Here is a 26,669-nt window from a genome sequence, read left to right on the forward strand (position 1 = left end):
GTCCTCCCTTGTGGGGCCTCTGCGACAGCCCCAGTGCCTTGGACCCTCCCCTCTCTCTTTGGCATGGAGGAGAGGTGCTCTGTGACCTGGGGCCAAGTTCCTGCCTTTGCTGGTCCGCCTTCCATCTCCGCCCCTTCATCTGCAGGTTTCCTGTGGAAGGCCATTCGCTGGGGTCTCTGCTGACCGGGTGATGTGGGGGAGAGTGAATGGAGGACTCTGGAGAGGCTGGGTGGGGCCTTGGAAGGGAGCACAGAGGAGATTCCAGGGCTAGGGTCCTGGGGCAGGCGTCTGGAGGCCTAGGGTCTGCTCTGGACTCTGCCATTGACACCCAGAGAGAGGCCTAGGCAGCCTATGCTCTCTGACTCAGCTTTGCTGACTGTCAGTACGGGATCTGACCTGCTTTACACTGTGGGTGCTTTGTGGTAACGTGGTGCTCTTGACTGAAGCTGTACCTCAGGTGCTCCCAGAGGGGGTGACCTGGCTACTTCAGCGGATCCCACACCCAGGGCAGGGTGGGTGAAGGCGGGCCCTGGTGTATCCTGGGCATCCATCTGGAGTCCTCTCCACCCTGTCCCCTCTCTGTCCCCAGCCAGGTGGAGGTGCAGGCAAAGGGCTGACCCCTTAGGGATAGAGGGCCCTGCAGAGAGGGAGGGCGGGGTGCTGTCTGCTGGGACAAAAACGCTTTTTTTGTAAGCGCAGTTACCCTCAAGAGTATGAGTCTGTGTGTGGCAGGGGATGTCTAATGTGTGTGAATGTGTGTTTGTGAATATATGTCTGTGTAAGTGAGTGTCAGGGTGTTTGAATACATGTGTATGCATGTGTTTTCACCTGTGTGTCTGCATTTGTGAGTGTGCGTGTGTGTTGATGTGTGTTTCTCCGTGTATGAGTGCATGTGAGCACGTATCTGTATGTGTATCTGTGTGAGTGTGCATATGTGCATGACTGTGTGTGAAAGCTCTGTGGCCTCCAGGTCCTTTCCCGCACCTCCTCCTCACTCCTGCAGGGCCCTCTGTCTCCTCACTCCCAAGGCCCCTCTGGGGAAGGTTCCAGAGGGGCCTTGGGTCCTGGTCCTTCATGTCTCAGCCTGACCAGCATTTGGGACCAGGAAGGTCTTTCTGACCTGTCCAGTCCTTGGCCAGCCCCTCCCCAGCCCAGGAAGCACCCAGGCCCCGCCCTGCTGCCTGGGCATTGCCTCAGCCCGGCCTTGGTGGATGGACCTGGGACACGACTGTGCTGTTCTCTCTTTGCACGCTGCCAGGAGAGACCACTATGCCTACTCCTACTACCCGTAAGTAGCTCCACCTGGCCTGGGAGTCCCCGGCCCCGCCTAGGGGAGACCTCCTGCCCGCGCCCTCTCCGGCTGGGCTCGGGCTCACTGCACCCGGCCTGGCCTGGTGTCCGCCCCATTCTCCGTGGCCACCGAGGCCTCTGACTTTCCCTCCCCTGCTCTGTCCCTCCCCTCTGCATCTTCCTCCTCAAGTCGTGGTTGTAAGTGCTGGCTCTGCTCCTCAGAGGCATGAGTTCAGAGCTGGCCTTGCTGAGTCATCCTGGCAAGTCCCTGAGCCTCGATGTCCCCTCCACCCCCAGAGCAGCCCCTTACGTCCGTGAACTGTTCCTGGTGGTTAGAAGGATGTCCTGACCTCTGACCAAATCCACGTTCAGGACATAGGTCCCGCTCTGGAATCCACGTCCGTGTGCATGTGTGTGCTTGTGTGCATGTGGGTGGGGCCTACCTCTTCTGACACCGGAAGCTCCTTCCACAGCACAGGCAGCTCTCGGGTCCCCACAAGTCCCTTCTCCAGCCGGGCAGCCCCAGCTCTGCAGACCCACCACTTCCTAGGAGCCTCCTCTGAGCCAAGCCCTGGGCTCTCTTCTGGACACAGAGTCCTCACAACAGCTCTGAGAAATAGCTATTATCATTCCCACTTTACTGATGAGGAAACTGAGGCTCAGAGAGGCCGAGGGACTTGTGGGAGGTCGCAGAATGTGCCAGAGCTGGGACACAACCCAGGCCCCTGCTGACTCCGCAGCCTGCCGATGCTACTCTGTCTTCTCCTCTGCAAACCTTCCAGAACATTCCTCCTGCACCTCTGCTGGTTTTCCCTCCCTCACAGAGCAGGCCCGGATGGCGCGGGGGCCAGCGTGGAGGACGGCGGGTCTCTCACCTCCTCCTCCCCGGGCGGCTCCTTAACCTTGCTGATTCCCACATGAGCTTTGCCAGCAACTCAACCCCCAGCGACTCCCCTGAGCCCCGGGGGCTGCGGACAGGCCGCTCCCCCTCCCCACTGCTTGCGCAGTTAGTTTTCCAAACCAGATGCAGAACTTTCCAAAGCGTCTGTATTAAGTTCCATCTGCTTAATCTCGCACTGAGCTCAGCTGGATGCCCGCAGCGTTAGTGCCCCTCCCGGGTTCCGGCGTCTGTGGATCGGGTTGGTTTGTTTCTGTAGCTCTTCTTCCAGGTAGCCCGAGAGTCCCGGGCTGGGAACAGAGCTGTGGCACCACGGGAGACCGCCCTCTAGGCCAGCGTCCTCTCACTGACGGGGCCTCTCTGGGCTCCATGCACGGCCACCTGGGCCCGCTGTCCTCTTTCGGTGGCCCTGTCCGTCTTCCCTGCGGCTTGCTGGTCTGGCCTGTCCCTCCTTCCCTCTCTGTCCCCTTCCCCATCTCTCTCTCTTGTTTTTTTTTTTTTTTTTTTTTTTTTTTTTTTTTTTTTAATAGAGACGGGTTTTCACCATGTTGCCCAGGGTGGTCTTGAACTCCTGAGCTCAGGTAATCCGCCTGCCTCTGCCTCCCAAAGTGCTGGGATTACAGGCGTGAGCCACCACACCCGGCCTCTCCTTGTTATTGTCTCTTTCTTTTCTCCTCTCCTCCTTCTCTGTGGGCCCCTAATCCCTTCCCCACTCAAGGTGGTCGTGGTCACAGCCACAGGGGCTGTTCCTCACCTGCCCCCAAAGGAGGCTTTGGCTCCACCCTGGGCCACAGTGAGGGCGATGCCCAGAGCCTGGCAGGGGCTGGGGGTAGGAGTCCTGGGCCTGCTGAGCCATCTCCCATCCAGGCTGGGAAGGCTGTGCCCTCCTCAGTGCCCGACAGCAGTGGTCCCAGTGGGGACACATAGCTGTTGTCTTAGCACGGGAAGGACATCCTGGTCCTGGCAGGAAGGGCATCCAGAGGTCATCCTGTCCTTCCCTTGCCCCAGGACAGGCTGGCTGGGGTTTGCCTGTCTGGGAAGATCCTTTCATTGGCCTCCCTGTCCCCATGGATGGTCAGTGTCCCTGAGCCCACGTAACCTGGAAGTCCTTTCTCAGGTCTACCCTGCATTCTGCATGCTGTATGGCCGAGCAGGTGAACAGCTCTCTCCTGTTGAGCTTTCCCTGTGATTGGGCCTATCTCCTCCAGCCTCAACAGAGGTCTCAAGTTGTTTCCTCTTTGCCTATTTTTTTTTTTCTCTTTACCCCTCGATCATGGAGCTGTCCCCTGCCTTCTCACCTCCTTTTCTCCCTCCCATTTTCCTCCAAGTTCCTTTGAAGTCACTAACTGCCATCCTCATCCATGAAGCTGGGCCTGGAGGGAGAGGAGGCCTCTCACTCTCTTCCCTGCTGCTCTGAGCAGCTGGATGGACTGCTGGGGAGTGGTAGGGATGTGGACCTTTTGTGGGTCTCTTTACAAGTCTGTGGTGGTCCATGCTGGGACCATCCTAGGGGCTGCTGGGAGTAGGGAGAAGCCAAGAGTGGAGTTCATTCTGTGGACGGGGGAAGCCCCCGAACCCTGGGTCAGCATGAACCAGACCCTCTGCGGGGAAGGACGGGTGTAGTCCCTCCTTCCTGCAGGAGAAAGAGGAGTCGGGAGAGCAGTTTCTCTTTAACACGGGGAGAAGAGAGAGAGGTGGGGACATGCCTGGTCTGGAGCTGGGCCAGCCATGTAACTAGTTTGGGGTGCAGTAGGGGTGAGGGGAGCTGTCTGGTGTGACACCAAATTAGCCCTGGAGTGACTTTCTTTCCCATTTCCTAAGCCCAGGGGTCCGGTGAAATTTAGGAGTGGGATCCCAGCCTCAGGCCACTGCTGCTCCACCCCTTTCCCTTAGCAAAGGTCCCTGGGTTGGGCTCTGCCAACCCCTTCTTGGGGAGGCAGCAGCTCTCTGGGTCTGGTGAGTGAAGGATGGAGGCAGAGCCCTCAGCATCCAGAGATGCTTCCAGGACAGCTGCTGGCTCCTGACCTTGAGGCCCTCCCCTCCCACCTCTGCGGGCTGTCCAGCCCCACACAGTGCCTGTGTCTCCCCTCAACGCCCCCTCTAGGAAGCCGGTAAACATGACCAAGGCCACCGTCAACTACCGCCAGGAGAAGACGCACATGATGAGCGCCGTGGACCGCAGCTTCACAGACCAGAGCACCCTGCAGGAGGATGAGCGGCTGGGACTGTCCTTCATGGACACCCATGGCTATAGCTCCCGGGGTGAGTGCCCGGCTCTCCTACCCCTTCCTCATGGCTCTAGGGCTCCCGACCTGAGACAGTAGGATCCCCATATCAGATGAGTTCTGTAACACCTCCAACCCAAAGTAAAACATCTATTGTCCCCCTGCTGGATACCTGCTGGATACAGAGCCAGCACAGGCGGGGTTTTTGCATTGTGTCCTGGAGGAGCTTGTAAGGAATTCTGCTAGCGTAAGAGGAATGCAAGGTCCATTGTGACAACTGTCAAAGAGGGGGTGCTGCTGCAGGAACAGGGATCAGAGCGGCCTCACCCCTTGTTGAGCACCTGTTATGTGAGAGGTGGGGATACAGTGGCTGAGAGAGATGGAGGTAGAGTCAGACCTGGGCTTGCCTCTCCCTTTCTTAGCTGTGTGACCTGGGGCAAGTCACTTAAGCCCTCTGGATATCTGTTCCCTCGTGGATAAAATGGGAATGAAGATTGCCTCTGCTGGTAGGGTGGATGTGAAGACTAAATGAGATAATGTGTGCAAAATCACTCAGGGCTGTGCTTGCATTCGCAGAATATGGTGAGTCAGCCATGATATACTAGGTTTGTATCATAACTGGCTTCATTCTGCATCTTTTCTGTTTAGAGTTGATTCGTACAGAAGAGAATATGTAATGTTTCTGAAAGTCAAAAAATTATAACAATACAACAAACACCAATGAACCTCATTGGTTAATTAGAACATTATCTTGGTACACTTCCCTAGCTCTATCCCCTACCTCTTTCTTAGCTGTAAATATTCTCTTGATTTTTTTTTTTTTTTTTTTGAGACAGCTCACTAACCTCCACCTCCCATGTTCAAACGATTTTCTTGCCTCAACATCCCAAGTCACTGGGATTACAGACACCTGCCACCACACCCAGCTAGTTTTTGTATTTTCAATAGAGACGGGTTTCACCATGTTGGCCAGGCTGGTCTCGAACTCCTGACCTCAAGTAATCTGCCTCCCTCTGTCTCCCAAAGTGCTGGGATTACTGGCATGAGCCACTGTGCCCAGCCTCCCTTGAAATTTGTGATTTTAATTTTCTTACCTTTTTAGGGGGTAGTTTTACTATTGTGTGCATATATCCCCAAATAATGCATTCTGTAGTTTTGCTCATTTTCAGGCTTTATAGAAATGAAATCACACTATACTTTTTAACTCAACACCGTATTTCTAAAATTGACCCATGTGGATGTTTTGCTGCAGTTCATTTACTTTCTCTGATGTGTCGTTTCCCATTGCATGGCTAAATCACAATTTACTCCTCCGTTCTGCCATCCATGGGCATTCGATTGGTTTTCGGTTTTCTTGTTATCACAAATGAGACTGCCGTGAATATTCTGATGTGGATCTCTAGATGCACCTGCATGCAAGGTTCTAGAAATAGAATCGCTGGATTATGGAGTACGTGCATCTTCAGCTTAATAAGAGTGCCAAGTTGCTTTCCAGAGCGGCTCTGCCTGTTTTCTTTCCTAGCAGCAGTGTGGAAGACTTTTCTGTTGCTCTACATCAAGATCAAATTTGCCAGCCTTCTTCACTTCTGCCACATTAGTTTGTATAAAATGGTAATTCTCTATAGTCTTAATTTGCATTTCACTGATTACTAATGAGGTTGAACATATTTTCAAGTCATCACTGGCCATTCAGGTCTCTTTTTCCGTGAAATGCCTGTTCATGTCATTCACCTAATTTTCTATTGGGGTTTCTGCTGCTTTCTTAGTGGTTTTTAGGAGTTCTTTATATATTTAGGATAATAATCATTTGTCACTTATGAATTGCAAATATCTTCTCCCAATTTGTGGCTTATCTTCCTAGATTATTTATAGCGTCTTTGGGTGAACAGATTTTTATTTTCATGTACTTAAATTCATCAGTCTTTCTTTGTGATTTCTACTTCTGTGTTTTTTAAAAGAATTTTTCCCTATCCAAAGTCATAAAGTAGTTTTTTTTGCTTTTTTTTTCTAGAACTTACAACATTTTACATTTTATATTTAAATCTTTATCCATCTGGAATTGATTTTTGTGTGTGGTGGTATAAATTAAGGGTTTTATTTTTTCCATGGCGATAAGCCACTGTCCCAGGATCATTTATTACAGTTCACGCTTTCCCTGCGAATTTGTAGTGCCACCCTCGTACACCACATTTCTACAGATACGTGGATCAGTTTTTAGTTCCCTGTTTCTTTCATTGGTCAGTTTGGTTGATTTCCATGCTAGTACCACACAGTCTAATTATTGATACTATCTAGGTCTTGCTATTTGAAACAGGAAGCTCTCCCAACTTTGTGCGTCATCAAGGATGTGTTGGCTATTTTTGTTTTCATTCTCTCTCTCTCTTTTTTTTTTCCTTAGGAAGAATGTCCAATAGGACAAGGACTCTCTTTCTTTCTTTCTTTCTTTTTTTTTAAATATGGGTTTTCACCATGATGGCCAGGCTGATTTTGAACTCCGGACCTCAGGTGATATGCTCACCTCGGCCTCCCAAAGTGCTAGGATTACAGGCATGAGCCACCATGCCCGGCCTCTCTCTCTTTCTTAATGAGATGGGGCTTAGCTCTGCCACCCAGGCTGGAGTTCAGGGCACAATCTGGGCTCACTGCAACCTTTGCTTTCCCGGCCCAAGTGATCCTCCCACCTCAGCCTCCCAGGGAGTGGGGACCACAGGGGTATACCACCATGCCCGGCTAATCTTTGTATTATTTTTATTATTTTTTGGTAGAGACAGGGTTTCTCTATGCTGCTCCAGGCTGGTCTCATTACTCCTGGGCTCCAGTGATCTGCCTGCCTCAGCCTCCCAAAGTGTTAGGATTATAGGCATGAGCCATCACACCCGGCTAATTCTCTTTCTTATAAATATTAGAGTCATCTCTTTAAGTTTCTTGAAAATCTTTTTTGGATGGATTTGTATTGAATTTATAGATCAATTTGGGAAGAACAGACATCTTATGAAATTATCTTTCTACCCATCAAAGTGATTTATATTACCCCATTTATTTAGGTCTTGAATGTCTTTCCATAATTTTCTCTACAAAATCTTGTATATTTTTTTAGATATATGGACCTAGGTCCCTTATTTTTGACTTCTATTATAAATAATACACTTTTCAAATATTACTCCATTCAGAGAAATGCAGTTTATTTTTGATTGTATATTGATTTTATATTCATACTTTTTTTTGAGACAGAGTCTTGCTCTGTTGCCCAGGCTGGAGTGCAGTGGCACAATCACGGCTCACTCCAACCTCTGCCTCCCAGATTCAAGCGATTCTCCTGCCTCAGCCTCCTGAGGAGCTGGGATTACAGATGTGCACCACTATGCCCAGCTAATTTCTGTATTTTTTTGGTAGAGATGGGGTTTCACCATGTTGATCAGGCTAGTCTTGCACTTCCGACCTCAAGTGATCCACCCAGAGTGCTGGGATTACAGTCGTGAGCCACGGTGCCTGGCCTTATATTTATACTTCTTGATACGCTTTCTTATTCTCATTTGTCTGTAGAATGTTTCAGACTTTCTGAGCAGTTAAAGGATCTGCGAATATCCTTTGCAGAAGAAATAGTTGTGTTGTTTTTTTTTTTTTTGCATTTCTTATTCTCTTTTCTTGTGTGTTTCGGCACAGTACTGGCTGGGACCTCCAGTACTGTGTTGAACAGAGTGGTTGTAGCTGGAATCTTTGTCTTCTTTTTTTGATTTTAAAAGGAATGTTTCTACCATTTAAACACAGAATAAAGATTGCTTTGGGTTTTTCGTAGAAATGTTATCAGGCTAACCAAGTTCCCTTTAGGTTTTAGTTTGCTAAGAAATTTTATTTTAAGCCAGCATTAAACTTACCAAATATGTTTTTCTTTTTTTCTTTTTTTGAGACGGAGTTTTGCTCTTGTTACCCAGGCTGGAGTGCAATGGCGCGATCACTGCAACCTTCATCTCCTGGGTTCAAGGAGTTCTCCTGCCTCAGCCTCCTGAGTAGCTGGGATTACAGGCACGCGCCACCATACCCAGCTAATTTTTGTATTTTTAGTAGAGACGGGGGTTTCACCTTGTTGACCAGGATGGTCTCGATCTCTTGACCTTGTGATCCACCCGCCTCGGCCTCCCAAAGTGCTGGGATTACAGACTTGAGCCACCGCACCTGGTGTATGTTTTTCTTTAATTATTGTGATAATTATTTTTTCCCCTTTTGTCTGCTAATGAAATGAGTGACATTTTTAGATAAAAAAAAATTACCTTAAATTCCTGGCATAAATTCAACTTGATCCTGATGATCATGATGTTTCTTTTCTTTCTTTCTTTTTTTTTTTTTTCCCTTTTTGAGATAGAGTCTCGCTCTGTTGCCCAGGCTGGAATGCCTGGTGTGATCATGGTTCACTGCAACCTCAACCTTCTGGACTCAAGTGATCCTCCCACTTCAGCCTCCTGAATAGCTGGGACTACAGGTGCCCACTGCCATGCCTCACTATTTTTCTTTTTTTTTTTGTATTTTTTGTAGAGACAGGGTTTTGTCATGTTGTCCAGGTTGGTCTCAAACCCCTGGGCCCAAGCAATTTACCTGTCTTGGCCTCTCAAAGTGCTGGGATTACAGGTATGAGCGAGCCACTCTGTCTGGCCAAATTTTAGACTTCTAATTCGATATATTTAAAGGACTAAACAACTATTCAGGCTTTCTATTTTTTTTTAAATAGAAAGTTACATTTTTGATAAGTTATATTTGTCTAGGTATTTGGCTATTTTATATATGTTTTTAAACTTAGTGTTATGTACTTATTAATCATATTCTCTTTGTAGTCTCTCATTAAATTTTCACCGTTTTATACCATTTTACCCTGCTTAGTAGCTGTTTTTTTTTTTTTTTTTGAGACGGAGTCTCACTTTGTCACCCAGGCTGGAGTGCAATGGTGCAACCCTGGCTCACTGCAACCGTCCGCCTCCCTGGTTCCAGCGATTCTCCTGCCTCAGCCTCTTGAGTAGCTGGGATTACAGGTGCCCGCTACCACACCTGGATAATTTTTATATTTTTTGTAGAGATGGGGTTTCAGCATGTTGGCCAGGATGGTCTCAAACTCCTGACCTCAAGTGATCTGCCCATCTCGGCCTCCCAAAGTGCTGGGATTACAGGTGTGAGCCACCACACCAGGCCCGATTAGTAGCTGTTATTTTATTTTTTTTGAGATGGAGTCTTGCACTGTTGCCAGGGTGGAGTACAGTGGTGTGATCTCGGCTTACTGCAACCTCCGCCTCCCAGGTTCAAGTGATTCTCCTGCCTCAGCCTCCTGAGTAGCTGGGACTATAGGCATATGCCGCCACACCCAGCTAATTTTTGTATTTTTAGTAGAGACAGGGTTTCACCATGTTGTCCAGGATGGTCTTGATCTCTTGACCTTCTGATCCACCTGCCGCAGCCTCCCAAAGTGCTGGGTTTACAGGCATGAGCTACCAGTAGCTGTTATTAATGCTTTAGCTTACAAATGAGGAAACAGAGACTTGGAGAGGGGAAGTCACTTGTCCAGGTTAAACAGCCAGAAAGTGGCAGAGTCAGGACTGAAATGCAAGTCTTTCTGAATTGCAAACTGTTGTTTCTCCTGCATTATGCTGGAAGGGATGGGTAGGATTCAGACCGCAGAGATGGGAAGGAAAGGGCATGCGCAGAGGAGGTACAGTATGTACAAGTGCGTGGTGATGGATATTGGAGCAGACGGGGAGAGGTGTGACTGCACCGAATCCTCCAGCGAGTGCTGGAGAGAGCAGGAGATCAGGGTAGTGTGCGTTCATGCCTAGCTGCTGAGTCCTGTTGAGAGATAGAGAGAGGCAGGAAATGTGGGCTCTGTTCCTGGGATTCACTGATGAGTTGGGGAGTCAGGACTGACCCAGGGAAGTCAGGATGAGGCCAATTGCCATGTGGATTGTGGGGACGATCAATGCTGTCAGTTTTGAGAAAATATGCCCTTGGGCAGGAGTGGTCAGCATTTTGGTGAGATGGGTACGGTTGACTGATGGTGAGGAGGAAGGGGCACTGAGGTTGGTCAGAGACGACAGCTGGAAACTCCAAATGTGTTCAGGTGCTGGCTGTAGTGGCTGATGCCTGTAATCCCAGCACTTTAGGAGGCAGAGGCAGGCAGATCGCTTGAGGTTAGGAGTTCAAGCCCAGCCTGGCTAACATGGTGAAACCCTGTCTCTACTAAAAATAATTAGCCAGGCATGGTGGTGGGTGCCTGTAGTCCCAGCTACTTGGGAGGCTGAGGCATGAGAATTGCTTGAACTTAGGTGGTGGCGGTTGCAGTGAGCTGAGATCACATCACTGCACTCCAGCCTGGGAGACAGAGCAAGATTCAAAAAAAAAAAATGTGTACAGGGAGATGAGCTGAGCCTCAGCACCTTCTCTCTCTCTTTCTCCTTCTCTGCCTCCGCTTGCTGGTCTGGCTTCCACTGCCTTCTTTTCTTTTCCAAACTGGAGGCTAGGTTTTTGTGGTTTAGAATGGAAAGCCATGTTGATGTTGGTGCATCCTTCATATGCAAATTTTAAATGAAGGACTTATCACCATGAGTAACTGGTGGGGGCTGGTGCGAAGAAGCCAGCTGCGACCTTCCCAAGGTGTTAGAATGAGCCCCGTGGTCTCTGAAGTCCTCCCGTGAAAACCCTCAGGTCCTCCTGGGCCTTGTCCGTCTGGAGCTATTGACTCCTGTGGGTGCCAGGAGGTTTTGGCCAAATTGTTTGTCACGTAAGTGCCAGGCTTTTTCATGCTCGCAAATGCCCCTTAATCAGGGAAGCAGAGGCAACAGTGGGGACAGCAGGGTCTCAGAGTCAGGTGGATTCAAGCCTGGGTTTGAATCCTAGTGCTGACATTTAATGAGCAAGTAGCTTCACTCTTCTGGGCCTCAGTTTTCTCATTTGCACAAGAGGAACAGTAATAGTGCCCCCACCACAGGTGGGGGGAATAAGTGACTTAAGAATTGTGCCAGGCACTCAGTGTGTTAGATGTGGCTAGCTGTTATTACAGGCTGTGCTTCTTTAGGAAATAAACTTACTTGTTAATTGCAAACAGTGGAGGAAAAGTTTGGGGTGCTACCAAATGGTATAACTGGGGGCCTGTCTTCATCTGAGGGTGGTAGGAATCAGGGGAAGTGCCCACGGGTGAGGGAGGGCTGAGGATTTTCATTTCCAGGTGAGGAAACAGACCCAGAGAGGTCAAGGAACTCGAGCCAGGATTTGAATTCAGGTCCCTCTGATTCCAAACCCAGTGTTCTTTTCTCTGGGCCTCAGCCCTCCCCACAAAACATCAGCTGTGCAGTGGTTACTAACAGATGATGTTGCACAGTCACGATGGAGCTAGGAAGAGCCTGGGAGAGCCTTGGGATGGAGACTTTGAAGGTGGGCCTATGGGCAGACTGGTCCTCATGGGTAGGGGATGGGGTAGGGTAGGAAATATGTCTCAAGTCCCACAGTGGAACTCATAGGCATGGAGAATAGGGACCTGTCTTCTCTGGGCCCAGGAATTGGAGAGTCCTCTTGGGAACATCATCATCCTGTCCTTTCCCTGTGGTCTTTTTTTGTTTTTTGAGATGGAGTGTCACTCTTGTTGCCCAGGCTGGAGTGCAGTGGCGTGATTTCGGTTCACCACAACCTCCGCCTTCCAGGTTCAAGCGATTCTCTTGCCTTAGCCTCCTGAGTAGCTGGGATTACAGGCACATGTCACCATGCCAGGCTTTTTTATTTTTAGTAGAGACAGGGTTTCTCCATGTTGGTCAGGCTGGTCTCGAACTCCTGACCTCAGGTGATCTGCCCACCTTAGCCGCCCGAAGTGCTGGGATTACAGGTGTGAGACACCATGCCCAGCCTACCTGGTGGCCTTATTTGTAGAACATCTTGTGTTGTTCTTAGGCTTAGCTGTCAGCTGCCCAGATGTGGCTCTGGCTTTTCAGGTGGGACTATTTGCTTGTCCTCAGCCACTGTGTGCTGATTGCAGGCTCCTTGTGCGGCTGTGCCAGCCCTTCAGGATCTCTGGGATAAAGTCTTTGATTCTCTGCCACCCTCATTTGCTCCTTTCTCTGCCTGGAGAGCTCTCTGTGGAGCTGTTGGCCCACTTTCCACAAAGAGCATGAGGGCCTCTCCATCTCACCAGTTTCTTCTCTGAGTTCTTTGAGCCAACAGAAGTCCCTCTTCCTGAACTTTTGCACTTGCCTTGTATGTATGCTGTGGATGCTCCTGGGAATCATCTTTTCAAGCTGACTTTCAGGTCCTGGACCCAAGATCTTAGAGCAGAGAAGGACCAAGACTCTTGTCAACTGCTGCCCTGGCTTTCTGGCAGTCTCCCTTTCCTGGAAATGACTAGTAATGTCAACAGCTGCCCTTGCGGGTGTTCGCTGTGTGCCAGGCACTGGGCTGGGTACTTTATATACGTTATTATATTTAATATTTACGTAATCAGATTGGAAAATAACCTTTTTTTTTTCTTTACTTGACATGTGAAAATGGAAGTTTGGAGAGAGAAAGTAACATTCCCACGGTCACATACAGAGCTGGGAATTGATCTGGAGTCTGAGCCCATCTCTCAATCTCTACATTCACTGTGTTCCCCTGAGGGTGTTTCATGAAACAAGCAAGAAAAGCCCTCCATGGCCAAGGTGTTTATGAAACATTGCTGTTTCCACTCATCCCTTGAAGATTCAAAATGCACACAAACATACTGAAGGCCCCGAGAGGTCTTGCAGGGATGAAACCTATTTATTTTTGTTTAAACCAGAATTTTGCAGACTCCTTTAAAACAAAGAATTCCTCTTCCTCTTCTTTTTTTTTTTTTTTTTTTTTTTTTGAGACAGTCTTGCTCTGTCGCCTAGGCTGGAGTGTAGTGGTGCAACCCTGGCTCACTGCAACCCTCTGCCTCCCGGGTTCAAGTGATTCTCCTGCCTCAGCCTCCTGAGTAGTTGGGATTACAGGTGCATGCCACCACACCTGGCTAATTTTTGTACTTTTAGTAGAGACGGGGTTTTGCCATGTTGGTCAGGCTGGTCTGGAACTCCTGATCTTGTGATCCACCCATCTCGGCCTCCCAAAGTGCTTGGTTTATAGGTATGAGCCACCATGTCCTGCCTCTTTCTCTTCTTTTTAATGGAATACCACTTAATCATCTTGCATACCTACTATTTTCTGAAACACTTTGGCAACCACTATATTAGGCCAGTCTGTATTCTTTGGACCTCAGTTTCCCCATTTGTTGAAATTAAGGATTTCGGCATCCCGCCACAATGGCATAACTGGTCCTTGACTTGCCTTCTAGCCGTAAGCAACCAGAAATCCAGCTGAAGTATAGTCGTTGAGTAGGAATTCTAGGCTGCACACCGGAGAGGCTTCTCGCAGGGAGGGTCATTTCAGCTGAGAGTTGAAGGATGAGTGTTAGTTCATCAGGCAAGAAAAGTAGGGTGGGAGGGGTTTTGGAGGGAGAAGGAGGGAGAAGGCACAGGGAGTAGGGGCAGGTGTCCAGGCCCCACTAACAGTCCCCCACTGGTCCCTGCCAGCTTAGTCTTGGGCAGAGATTGGCTCGAAAATATGGGGAGGGCTGGACTTGAATAAGCCCCTTGCAGCCTCACCCAGGACTGGAGGAGGGACATGAGTACAGTCATGCACCCCACAATGAAGTTTTGGTCAACATTGGGCCACATACACCCTGTGGTCCCATAAGATTATAACAGAGCTGAAAAACTCATCACCTGGTGACATTGTAGTCGTCATAATGTCATCGTGCCGTGCATTGCTCACTTGTTTGTGGTGATGCTGGAATGAACCCACTATACTGCCAGTTGTAAAAAAGTCGAGCACATACAAATATGCACAGTACATAATAGTTAATAACGACTGTGTTACTGGTTTATGTATTTAATATACTATACTTTTAATCATTATTTTAGCGTGTACCTATTAAAAAAAAGTTAACTGTAAAACAGCCTCTGGCAGGTGCTTCAAGAAGTGTCCCAGAAGAAGGCACTGTTTTCATAGGGGATGACAGCTACGTGTGTGCTGTTGCCCCTAAGGAACTTCCAGTGGGACAAGATGTGGGGCTGGAAGACAGTGATGCTGGTGATCCTGACCCCGTGCAGGCCTAGGCTGATGTGTGTATTTGTGTCTTCATTTTTAACAAAAAAATTTTAAAACAGCAAAAGGTGCGTAGAATAAAGATAGAAAACATTTTTGTATAGCTGTACTATGTGCATATATATTAAGCTGTGTTATTACAAAAGTCAAAATGAAAAAATTTCAGTAAGCTAAGGTTAATGTATTTTTAAGAAAGAAAAATATTTTTAAATGAATGTATTGTAGCCTAAGCTTACAGTGTTTATAAAGTCCACAGTAGTGTACAGTAATATCCTTCAGATTAACTCACTAGTCACTCACTGACTCACCCAGAGCAGCTTCCAGTCCTGCCAGCTCCATTCATGGTAAATGCCTTATACAGGTGTACCATTTATTACGTTTTATTATTTTTTGGGGGGGGACAGAGCCTCGCACTGTTGCCTGGGCTGGAGTGCAGTGGCATGATCTCAGCTCACTGCAAACTCTGCCTCCTGGGTTCAAGCGATTCTCCTGCCTCAGCCTCCCAAGTAGCTGGGATTACAGGTGCCCACCACCGCACCCAGCTAATTTTTTGTATTTTTAGTAGAGATGGGGTTTCACCATGTTGGCCAGGCTGGTTTCAAACTCCTGACCTTGTTATCCACCCGCCTCGGCCTCCCAAAGTGCTGGATTACAGGCTGAGCCACTGAACCCGGCCTATTTATTATGTTTCATAGCATATTTTTACCGTGCATTTTCTGTGATTAGATACAGAAATACTTACCATTGTGTTATAATTGCCTATAGTATTCGGTACAGGTTTGTAGCCTCAGAGCAATGGGCTATGCCGCATAGCCCAGGTCCATGGAGTAGGCATCTGGGTTTGTAAATACACTATGGTGTTTGCACAAAGACCAAATCACCTAATGATGCATTTTTCAGAACACATCCCTGTTGTTAAGCGATGCATAGCTATTAAGCAAGTGAATGGGAGCGAGTGTTCCAAGGCAGGTGTGGCTGCTTCTCAGTCCCAGGACCTGATCTCCAGGACCACAGTGGGACGTCCTTGGGAACGCCGAGCAGAACAGCTGGGGACAGGGTGGTCCCGGGGGTTGTGGGGAGGATGGTTTCCCCAGGTGTGGGGGCCACGGTGCACCTCTCCACCTGCTCCCCCGTGGCTGCGGCCCCGCACGGGCTGACAGTGGAGCTGCCTGCGCAGGAGAAAGGCTTCTATGCGGGTGCCTGGGGTTAACCTGCGGAGGGGCGGGCAGCAGCTGCTCATTTCCGATTTGCTTGTCTTTGAATGGGGGTAATTGCTGGGAGTTGCCAGTGTTCCAGATTGTTCTCTGGAAGACGGGGAGGAAGAAGGGGCTGGCATGGGCTCTGTGGAACACTGCCTGCTGCAGGCAGTGCCGTGAAGCCTCACCGGGTGGAGTGAGGGGATAATGGAATCATAGCCTGGCAGGGCTGCAAGGGCCCTCGGAGGCCACCTGATCTGACCTGCACCCTACAGGTGGAACCGAGATTCAGAGGGAGGGGGACGTGCCCGGGGCCACACAGGTGCTTGGCTCCAATCAACAAACCAGCGGTCGGTCCTTGCATCGGCTGTGCCTCCCTGCCCTCCTAATCCTTCAGTCTCTCTGGGGCTCCCCAGGCTGGGGCATGTGTGTCAGGAACCCCTTTGTCTTTCTCTTACTGCAGGAGACCAGCGCAGCGGTGGGGTCACTGAGGCCAGCAGCCTCCTGGGGGGCTCCCCGAGGCGTCCCTGTGGCCGGAAGGGCTCCCCATACCACACGGGACAGCTGCACCCCGCGGTGCGTGTGGCGGACCTTCTGCAGCACATCAACCAGATGAAGACGGCCGAGGGCTACGGCTTCAAGCAGGAGTATGAGGTGCACGCCGGCCCCGGCCAGCAGGACCCCTGTGGAGGCCTAACCTGGCTCCCACTCTCTGTGGACTCTGACCCTGGCCACCCTCGGCCTAGCCCTGGTTGGACCTTTGCTCTGACAGTTCCCAGCTCAACCTTTTTGACCTTGACTCTGACTCTCATCCTGATTTCAGACTGATACAGTTTTTCGTTCTCATGCTAACACTGGTTTGCAATCTGACCTTGAATCTTGTCTCCCTCTCTGTGTGGATTGTGATCAGGATCCTTATCATGTTTCTAATCTGAACCTGCCCACCGACACTGACCTTGACCTAACCCCAGCCCGGCATTGATGTCATGCTAAGCTCCATTTGAACCCTGTGTATCATCCCACCTCTGTCTGGACTCTGACACTGCCCGTATCCTAATCTAAATCGACCCTCACCTTTACCTTCTTTCTAATCCTTATTCTAAGCCTGACCCTTATTCTAAAATGTCTTTGAACCCTGACCCTCTTTTCTCCTTTTCTCATTTCCCTTCCCCCCATGCGCCTTGGTTTTAACCCTGGTCCCTGGACACGCAGTGACACAATGACTTTATCTCAGGCCCAAGTTCAGCTTGAACCTGGCCCTTATGGTCCCACCCCCATCCTGCCTACATCATCCCCATTGAGGAGAAAGGGCCCTATGAGTGCGGGCCCCACTTCCCCACTGACCACCACTTTCCCTTCTGGTAGAGTTTCTTTGAAGGCTGGGACGCCACAAAGAAGAAAGACAAGCTCAAGGGCAGCCGCCAGGAGCCAGTGCCTGCCTGTGAGTCTTAGGGAAGGGCCTGGGGTCCAGGGCAGTGGGCGGGAGGGCATCAGGAGGGGGAGGCACAGCCAGGGTGAGCCAGGGCAGCCGCAGAGATGATAGCAGCATTGGCCACCTTTATTGAGGGCGCACGCCACGCCCTGTGCTTTTTTCGTTTGTTCCCCTTAATTCCCCTCTGAAGTGGGAAATACTATAATCCCCATTTTACAGATAAGGAAACTGAGGCTTGGGAGGTTAAGATTCCTGCTCAAGGTCTCAGAGCTAGTAGTTGCCTGAGCAGCATACACTCTTGGGCCTGCTCGACTCCACAGCCCAGACTCTACCCCTGGCATGTCCTATCTCCCATGGTGCCCAGCGCCTACTGGTAAGCCCTGAGGCTCTAGGTTCCCTGGCTGCCCTGCCTGTGCCCCATCCCTGGCCTCCAGGAATCCCTCCCTGACTGCCCAGCTCCGGGGTCCCCAGTTCAGCCCCTGCGTACCTGCTCTGTGTTTACAGATGATCGGCACCGAGTGAAACTGCACCCGATGCTGGGAGACCCCAATGCCGACTACATTAATGCCAACTACATAGATGTGAGTGCCTTGCCCTGTCATTTCTGCAGACCTGGCCCTGCCCACTCCAGGCTTATTATCCAGGCAGGGCAGAAACCTATCGGGATAAATGGGGATTCAAATGGCTGAGTTCAGAGTGCCCCCATCTCTGCAGTCAGTGCCAGGGAGCTCAGAGGAGGGAGGTCAGTGGGCAGCAGCTTCTGGAAGGTTTCCTGTAGGCTGGAGTTGGCCTGAGAGATGAGGTGCTTTAGGGAAGCAGAGTGAAGGGAAGAAGAGGCAGGCAGCCAGGCCGAGAGGCGAGGAAGGCGGGAGGCATGGAGGGCGGGATTCTCACCGTGCACCGTGAGGCTGAAGAGGTAGGCAGGGGCTGGGTTGTGAAGGCTGCAAATGGCAGGCTTGGGAGTGGGGGCTTTTTCCTAGGGACACCGGGGAGTCGTTAAAAGTGTTTTGACCGTGATCAGAGTGGTCCGTTAAGAATAACAATGCACATTTATCCAGCACATACTGGGTGCCAAGCACTGTGCTAAGCACTTTATACCCAAGATGTCCTTTTCTGTAGTCCCTCCACCCACCCTCCAAGGCAGTTGGCACCGTGACCTCACTTTACAGGTGAGGAAACCGGGTCTCAGAGGCGCGAAGCTACTTGTCCCAGGTTGCACAGCTAGTGAGTGGTAAAGAAAGGACTCAAATCTCAGCCTGTCTGTGTCTCGAAAGCCTTTGCTACTAACTGTGAGGCTGTCCTGCCACCTGCAGCAGCAGCAGGACTCGGGTGGTGGGCGGGGGGTGCGGGCAGAGACAGCACAGGCAGCCGGGAGGCCTAGGCTTGGGCATCAAGGAGAGATGATGAGTCTACTCCCTAGGTGTGGAGGAGGGGTGAGATGGGACAGGGCCTCCAGTCCCTACAGCAAACCAAGTTTGGGAGGGCATCATTTAATCATGGACAGAATATATTTTGAGCACTTCCTTTGTGCCACACATCGCGCTGGGCACCAGGGGTAGAGAAGTGAACAAGACAGTCATGGCCTCTGCTTTCCTTGAATGTATCCATTCAAGTGGGTGAGACAGATACGTCTACAAATCAAAATGACTTCAGTTAGCTGGCTGGGTGCGGTGGCTCACACCTGTAATCCCAGCGCTTTGGGAGGCCGAGGCGGGTAGATCATGAGGTCTGGAGTTCAAGAACAGCCTGGCCAACATGGTGAAACCCCGTCTCTACTAAAAATACGAAAATTAACCAGGCGTGGTGGCGCGCGCCTGTAATCCCAGCTACTCGGGAGGCTGAGGTGGAAGAATCGCTTGAACCCGGGAGGCGGAGGTTGCAGTGAGCAGTGATCGGGCCACTGCACTCCAGCCCGGGCGACAGAGTGAGACTCCGTCTAAATAATAATAATAATAATAATAATAATAATAACAACTTCAGATTAGATGAGGAAGCGCAGGCCAGAGGAGAGGTCACACAGCTTGAGTGTTACACAGCAGGCTAGTGGCAGAGTCAGGGCTGCTATCGAGGGCTTCGTGGAGGAAGCAGGGCTGGAGCTGGCTCTAGGTGGCTGGAGAGGAGAGGGAAGGGTGTCCTGGGTGGGAGCTGCCTAAGCAGAGGCCTGGGGGTCAGGTGGAGCAAGGCGCAGGTCTGGAACCGAGGTAGTCAGGGCCTCTGGAGTTGGCCTCTGCTCTCCCTCTTTTTCTCCTCCTCCTGGGGCCAGATGTGCCACGCCATGTTTCCCAGAATCCCTTGCTGCCTCCCCCACCCATCCTGTCCCTTGGCTGGAGTCAGGGCCAGGCCCAGCCTTACAGACATGGGCAGCTTTTCTGACAATGGGCCTCTCCTTAGTCTTGTCAAGGTCCCAGTTGGCTTCTCTTGGGCCCTGGCAGGGACACGCCACTCCCCACTCTGTGGCTCAGCCCGGCTTGGCCTGCCCGTCTCTCCTCTGCCTGCCCTGCTCACATCACCCATTCTGGCCACTCCTGGGCTCCGTCCACTTCCATCTGCCTCTGGCCTAATATCTGTCTCTTTTGCTTTGTACTGTTCCCTCACTGGAATCATTAAGATTCGGATAAACCGAGAAGTAAGTATCTCCCTCCCCTCCTCCTCCTCCTCCACCACCTCCTCCTCCACCACCACCTCTTCCTCGTCCTCCTCCTCCTCCTCCTCTTCCTCTTCCTCCTGTCTGTCTGACTGGCTGTATCTCAGACTGTCTCATAGTCTCTGGCTGTCTCTCTCTCTCTCTGTCTCTGTCCTTCCTTTCTACTTGTGTGCCCAGCACCAACCGTCCATTTCAGAGCCTGGCCAGGGGCCTCCCAGGGCTGAAGATTCGAGAGTGTTCCTATTGTAAGCAGTTCCCTCCCATCCTCCGCTGCCTTGAGCAGAGGCAGCAGTGTTGGGGGGTGCTTCCCCTGCCCCATTCTTCACTGGTCACCACTGTCTGTCACCTGCCTTCCCTGGCCCCACCATTTCCAATGAGTCCTCCATAGCTGTACCTTCTATATGGCCCTTTGCGGGGTACAGGGGAAGTTGCCCCGGAGGGCCCTGTTTCTGCTGCTTAAGGGTCAAGATCTTGGACAGCCCCAGGTCAGCCCTCTAAAACTACTTTCCCTAGGGTTCAAATACCTTTGCGATCAGTTTGACTGAAACTCAGCCCCAACCGTTTTACCCTCAATTTAGCATTAATTTGAGTGTTTTTTGGTGGGAGCAGTTTGGATGTTCTGTTTTTTAAAATTATGCCATCTTTTAGCCTTTTTGTTTTCTTTGAGACTGAGTTTTCCTCTTGTTGCCCAGGCTAGAGCACAGTGGCATGATCTCAGCTCACTGCAGCCTTTGCCTCCTGGGTTCAAGTGATTCTCCTGCCTCAGCCTCCTGAGTAGCTGGGATTACCAGCATGCACCACCATGCCTGGCTAATTTTTGTATTTTTAGTAGAGACGGGGTTCACTGTGTTAGTCAGGCCATTCTCAAACTTCTGACCTCGGGTGATCCACCCACCTTGGCCTCCCAAAGTGCTGGGATTACAGGCATGAGCCACTGAGCCCGACCATCTTTTAGCTTTTTAAAATAAAAAAAAAAAAACTACTCCAATTCATCTAGCTATTCTCTGGTTTGGTTTCTTTTTTCTTTTCTTTTTTTTTTTTTTTTGAGACAGGGTCTTGCTCTGTCACCCAGGCTGGAGTGTGATCATGGCTCACTCCAGCCATAAACTCCTACACACAAGCAATCCTCCCTCCTTATCCTCCTGAGTAGCTGGGACTACAGGCATGTGCTGCCATACCCAGCCGATATTTTCCATTTTTTTTTTTTTTTTTTTTTTTTTTTTTTTAAGAAATGGGGTCTTCCCAGCACTTTGGGAGGCCAAGGCAGGCAGATTGCTTTAGTCCAGGAGTTCGAGACCAGTGTGGGCAATATAGTGAGACTGTCTCTACAGAAAAATGTAAAAATTAGCTGGGTGTGGTGGCTCATGCCTGTAGTCTCGGCTACTGGGGAGGTTGAAGTGGGAGGATCACTTAAGCCCAGGAGGTGGAAGTTGCAGTGAGCTGAGGTCATGCCACTGCACTATAGACGGAGCAACAGAGCCAGTCCCTGTATCAAAAAAAAAAAAAAAAAAAAAGAGAGCGAGAAAGAGAGATGGGGGGGGGGTCTCACTATGTTGCCTAGGCTGGGATTTCTATTTATTTTTATTTTTAATTTTAATTTTTACTATTTGAGATGGAGTCCCACTCTATCACTGGAGTTTTGACTCTGTTTTGGTCATTTTCGTGGGAACAGCGAGCAGGCTGGAGTGCAGTGGTGCAGTCTCGGCTCACTGCAACCTTTGCCTCTGGGTTCAAGCAATTTTCCTGCCTCAGCCTCCTGAGTAGCTGGGTCTACAGATATGTGCCATGCCTGGCTAATTTCTGTATTTTTATTAGAAACAGGGTTTCACCATGTTGGCTAGGATTGTCTTGATCTCTTGACCTTGTGATCCGCCCGCCTCGGCGTCCCAAAGTGCTGGGATTACAGGCATGAGCCACCGCGCCTGCCTGGGATTTTTAATACATATATACTATTTTCATAATATTTAATGACTGATGTGATTATTTGCTATTTTGTGGGTGCTTTTCCATTTTGTCTCCTTTTTCCTTTAAAAAATAAGTTTCTTGCCAGCCACTCATGCCTATAATTCAGTACTTTGGGAGGCTGAGGCAGGAGGATTGCTTGAGTCCAGGAGTCAGACCAGCCTGGGTAACACAGGGAGACCCTCATTTCGACAAAAGAAAAAAAAAATATTAGTTGGATGTGGTGGCCTGTGCCTATAGTCCCAGCTACTTGCGAGGCTGAGGTGGGAGTTCTACTTGAGCACTGGAGGTCCAGGCTGCAGTGGAGACCGTGGCTTGGAGCGACAGCAGGAAGGAGTTGGGCTAGACCTGGAAAAGTTCCAGTGGGGAGGGCTGAGAGAAGCTGGAAGGCTTTTCCTCATGAGTCACTTTGGATATCATGGGAACAGTGAGCAGGTATCCAGCAGAATCTCTGAGTATTTGTCTTGCCCTTATCCTCATACTGCAGAGGAGAGCAAGGCTTAGAGACACTGAGAGGGGCCAGCAAGATGGACACCACGTGGGAGCTGGTGATACATAAGCGCAGCCCCACCCCAGACCTTTGAATCTGAATCTGCCTCTTAACAAGATCCCCAGAGACGTATGTGCTCAAGAAAGACAGAAACACCCTCTCAGTGCTCAGTTACACGGCGACTACTCGGCAGAGACCCAGGTCCATTCAACTCCGAGACTCAGATTCTTCATAGTCACCTTCTGCCCCAGCAGTTCTTGACTTCCATTTGGTCCACTTGATCCATTTGTATCTTCAAGGATACTGTTTCAGCTTTCAAACAGTAGTAGTAGTAGTGATAACAGTGGCTCGTACTGATTACGCACTCATTTTGTGCTAGACACGGTGACATTTAGCATATGACTTTATTTGCTCCTCACAACAGCCCTCAGAGGTAAATGCTGTAATGCAGGCGTCCCCAAACTACGGCTGCATGTGGCCCTCTGAGGCCATTTATCCGGCCCTCCACCGCACTTCAGGAAGGGGCACCTCTTTCATTGGTGGTCAGTGAGAGGAGCACAGTATGTGGCGGCCCTCCAACGGTCTGAGGGACAGTGAACTGGCCCCCTGTGTAAAAAGTCTGGGGACGCCTGCTGTAATGACTCCATTTTATAGACATGAAAATGGAGGCATAGAGAAATGAAGGGGCTTTTGCTCATGGGCACACAACTAGTGAGAGGTAGAGCTGAGATTTGAACCCTGGCAGTCTGACCCCTGGGTTCCTCGGGCCTGTGAAGTTCATGGGATTCGCAGAGTTGCTGGGAGCCGTGTGGAGGGTGTCAACTGGAGGTAGGGGGCTGGGCTGGTTTTCTGGGCGCCAGCTTCCAGTACTTCCAGTACTGCTTCCCCTTTCTGCAGTGCCTGCGTTGGTGTCCTGGGTATCTGGTGAATTCTTGTGCTCAGAAAGATGAGGCCTTGTGGCAGGACCTCCTGTGGTGGTCCTGGGGTGGCTTGTGGGGGTGGCGGGTTTCTCTCCTCAGCTTGGGGGCTCTGGGGATGGAGGGTGAAGTAGCTCTTGGCCTCTCTCCTGTGGGAGGTGGTACAGGGAAAGTGCTTAGCACAGTATGTGACCATAACAGGGTCATTAGTACTGATTTTAAAGATTTAAAATATTATCCAAGGGCCATGAGCAATGCTTGTGCCCATACACTTCCATCCTGAAGCCCTCATCTAGGGCCTCCGCAGCCTGAGTGACTGAGGAGTCGGGGGTTACTGTTCTTTCTGGTAATCCCAAGTGGCACTAGGATAACTGACAGGCTCTGGTTACCCCACATTTGGGAGCTGGGTTCATTAGAGCTTCTGGAACCCTGGGAACAGGGCAGGGCCATCTGGGACTCTGTCTCCCAGTAGCAGCCTGGCTGAAAGCAGATGCAATCTCTCCACTTCAGGGCTGGGGGTCCCTCTAGGCCCACAGAGGAGTCATGTCCTCCTTGGGGTTGCACAGCCAGGTTGGATTCAGCCCGTGACTCTGCTGCCCCAGCTGCACTTCTCCACCTTCTTGGAGACTGGGGTGGCAAGGCCCCCCTGGTTAGGATGTCCTAGGGATGTGAGGGGATCAGTTCCCTGGTGGGGCGGCGGTCTGCTGCTGGGAGGGGAAGACAGAGGAGTGTGAGGGAGTGAGAGCTGCTCCCTGGGGTCTAACCTCGTCCTCTCCTCCTGTTCCAGGGTTACCACAGGTCAAACCACTTCATAGCCACTCAAGGTACCTGGCACCTCTGCCCACATGCACCTTCCCGTGTGCCCCCTGGCGTGCTGGAATGCCCTCAGCCTGCCCTTTTGCCTCCCCTGCCGATCCGCTTGGCTTCCTGAATGTCCGCCCACATTCTGGCTCCCTGTTTGTCTGTCCCCTGTTCTGCCGGGTCTCTTGGAATCTGTCCGACTGCCTTTATGCCCTGTTTGTGTCTGTGTCTCTCTGATGTGCTCAGTCCACCTGCGGTTCCTGGTCCACCTGCCTGTCTCCAAAGTGGTGCATGCAGAAGGGCCAGCTGGGCTCAGACCTCATGGTGTGGGTTGGGCCTCTCGGTCTGGTGGCTGCCTGGGTTCTTCTGGCTGCGTTTCTTTCTGTGACTGTCCATCTGTCCATTCATCCTGGACACTTATCCCATTGCCCAAGCGTCTGGCCCTCCTCCTGGATCCCATTCAGGATGACTGGGTTCTTCAGCCAGGCCCTCTCCTGATGGGACCCTGCCTCAGGGCCCTACAGGTGTGCGTCAGCTGCAAGCTGGGCGTTGTGGGTGGCATGAAGCCCCTGTTGGGGCTCAGGAGGCCTCTTGGCCTGGGCTGTGATGCTGGATGGTGCTAGATGTGCTGGCCCGGGGTGGCGACCTGGTCTCAGGGACAGGCACCCTCTGCACCCCCAGGGCCGAAGCCCGAGATGGTCTATGACTTCTGGCGCATGGTGTGGCAGGAGCACTGTTCCAGCATCGTCATGATCACCAAGCTGGTCGAGGTGGGCAGGGTAAGCCAGGCTATGGGGTGAGCTGGGGCACATGGCAGGCCAAGGGGGCAGTGAAGAGCCCACTGAGTCCCATCTGGTGGGGCCTCCAGGTGAAGTGCTCACGGTATTGGCCAGAGGACTCAGACACCTATGGGGACATCAAGATCACGCTGGTGAAGACGGAGACCCTAGCTGAGTATGTCGTGCGCACTTTTGCCCTGGAGCGGGTGAGTGTCCCCGCCGCCCGGCAGAGGGTACCTGCGCGGGGATTAGAGCCCACTCCCACTTACCCCAGCCCTGGCAGCAGGAGGGTGAGGAGCGCGCCACTGCCCATCGCAGCAAGGAAGCTACTTGGTCACTGTTTGCTGGGAGCACTGTGGAAGGGCAGGAACGTAACTGCCTTCTCTGGCCCCCGTAAAAGGAAGCCGAGACAATGAAGGGGATGATGGTATCTGCAGGTGCTGGCTCCCACTCTGTGCTGAGCCTGTTACACGTACTGTTGCAGTCCTGGAGAGCTCTGTGGGGTTGGGTATTTACCACTAGCCCAGATAAGGAAAGTGAGGTTCAGAGGGTTAATGCCAGGCAGGAGAGGCTGCAGAGTCGGTGGCTGGCCTGTGAGTCCTGTCCACGATCCCATTCGATCTGCTCTGTAAAGTCCTCAGAGGAAAGATAGTGTTTTACACAACAGCCTGGTGGCAGAGGTGAGTATTTCGTAGCCCAGGTTTAGGCATCAGGCAGACCGTTGTCTGTTTCTTTAACCTCGGGAAAGTGGTTTCTCCTCTTTGAACCTTAGTTTTCTCGTTTGTACCATAGGACATTAATACCTACATCGTCAATACATTGATCATTGGGATGAGCTGTGCCTGACACACAGCAAGTGTCTGATAGATGCTGCCAGTGACTCTGTTACTCCCATTGTCTCCCCAGAGAGGCTATTCTGCCCGGCATGAGGTCCGCCAGTTCCACTTCACAGCGTGGCCGGAGCATGGCGTCCCCTACCACGCCACGGGGCTGCTGGCTTTTATCCGGCGCGTGAAGGCCTCCACCCCACCTGATGCCGGGCCCGTTGTCATCCACTGCAGGTGGGAGCATCGGGGATCCCAAGGAGAAGAGGGGCCCTTCTCCCTGGGAGGTTGAACTTGGGGTCAGGTTGGTTCAGGATCTGTAGTGGGGAGCAGGCCTGGGCTCTCCTGCTTAGAGACAGAGTACAGGAGGGAACGTCCCTCAAAGGCCCTATCCCCTTGGAGCTTTGGCTCTGAGGCTCATACCTCATGTACCCCCCAAGACCTGTAAAGCCCCTTGATCCAGGTGCTGAGGAGGCCCTGGAGATAGGGAGGGGGCCTGGGGGCTGGTGAGGCACCAGGCATGATTGAGTTCTGCCTGCTTCCGTGAAGCAAGCTTTCATTGCACGCCTGCTGTGTGCTAGGCCTGGCCCGGGGCTGGGAAGGACTTCGCTTCCCTCCACCAAACCCAGTCTCCACACCTTCTGCAGATCCCGACGCTCCTGTGACCCCAGCTGCTCTTCCTCTCTCTGTCTCCTCCCTGGCTCCACATCTTTCTCTTGCTTCTTAAGTGGGGACCCAGCACCCTGTCCTGGCCTGCCCTCTGTCTCCTCATGGAGAGCCAAAACTCCAGCCTTGGTGGTTTGTCCATGGCCTCTGGTCTCATCGTGGTTCCTCTACTGTGTTCATACCAGCGCCTCAAATGCCGCATGGCAGAGTCGTTCTCCCTGCCCTGCCACCTAAACCAGTTTCTCTTTGATTTCTTTAGGCCTCTTTAAGATGCCATCTTTTAAAAACAAAACTTTATGGATCTATAATACACTTAAAGCAAAGTGCAGAAATATGTTTATGAATATGAATTTTCACAAACTGAGCTCAGATTAAGAAACAGAACATTGGCTGGACACAGTGGCTCATGCCTGTAATCTC

At 51.1% G+C, this 26,669-nt stretch overlaps 1 protein-coding gene across 9 annotated transcripts in view; it reads left to right on the forward strand.

The window, feature by feature from the left end:
* PTPRU (protein tyrosine phosphatase receptor type U) overlaps window positions 1–26,669 on the forward strand; it is a 98,805-nt gene that overhangs the window by 58,850 nt on the left and 13,286 nt on the right. For 2 of the 9 annotated variants that reach the window (XM_074380419.1, XM_074380417.1), the window contains exons 15-24: window positions 1,259–1,288; window positions 4,293–4,450; window positions 16,198–16,388; window positions 17,100–17,175; window positions 17,671–17,747; window positions 19,775–19,792; window positions 23,967–24,003; window positions 24,662–24,759; window positions 24,849–24,965; window positions 25,666–25,820. In XM_074380419.1, coding sequence (XP_074236520.1) covers window positions 1,259–1,288; window positions 4,293–4,450; window positions 16,198–16,388; window positions 17,100–17,175; window positions 17,671–17,747; window positions 19,775–19,792; window positions 23,967–24,003; window positions 24,662–24,759; window positions 24,849–24,965; window positions 25,666–25,820 — 957 coding nt within the window. The remainder of the gene's footprint in view (window positions 1–1,258; window positions 1,289–4,292; window positions 4,451–16,197; window positions 16,389–17,099; window positions 17,176–17,670; window positions 17,748–19,774; window positions 19,793–23,966; window positions 24,004–24,661; window positions 24,760–24,848; window positions 24,966–25,665; window positions 25,821–26,669) is intronic. The other 7 variants (XM_039473876.2, XM_074380415.1, XM_074380416.1 and 4 more) reach the window with 5 other exon arrangements.

This window comes from Saimiri boliviensis, chromosome 11 (assembly GCF_048565385.1).
Source record: "Saimiri boliviensis isolate mSaiBol1 chromosome 11, mSaiBol1.pri, whole genome shotgun sequence".
Lineage (NCBI taxonomy): Eukaryota > Metazoa > Chordata > Mammalia > Primates > Cebidae > Saimiri > Saimiri boliviensis.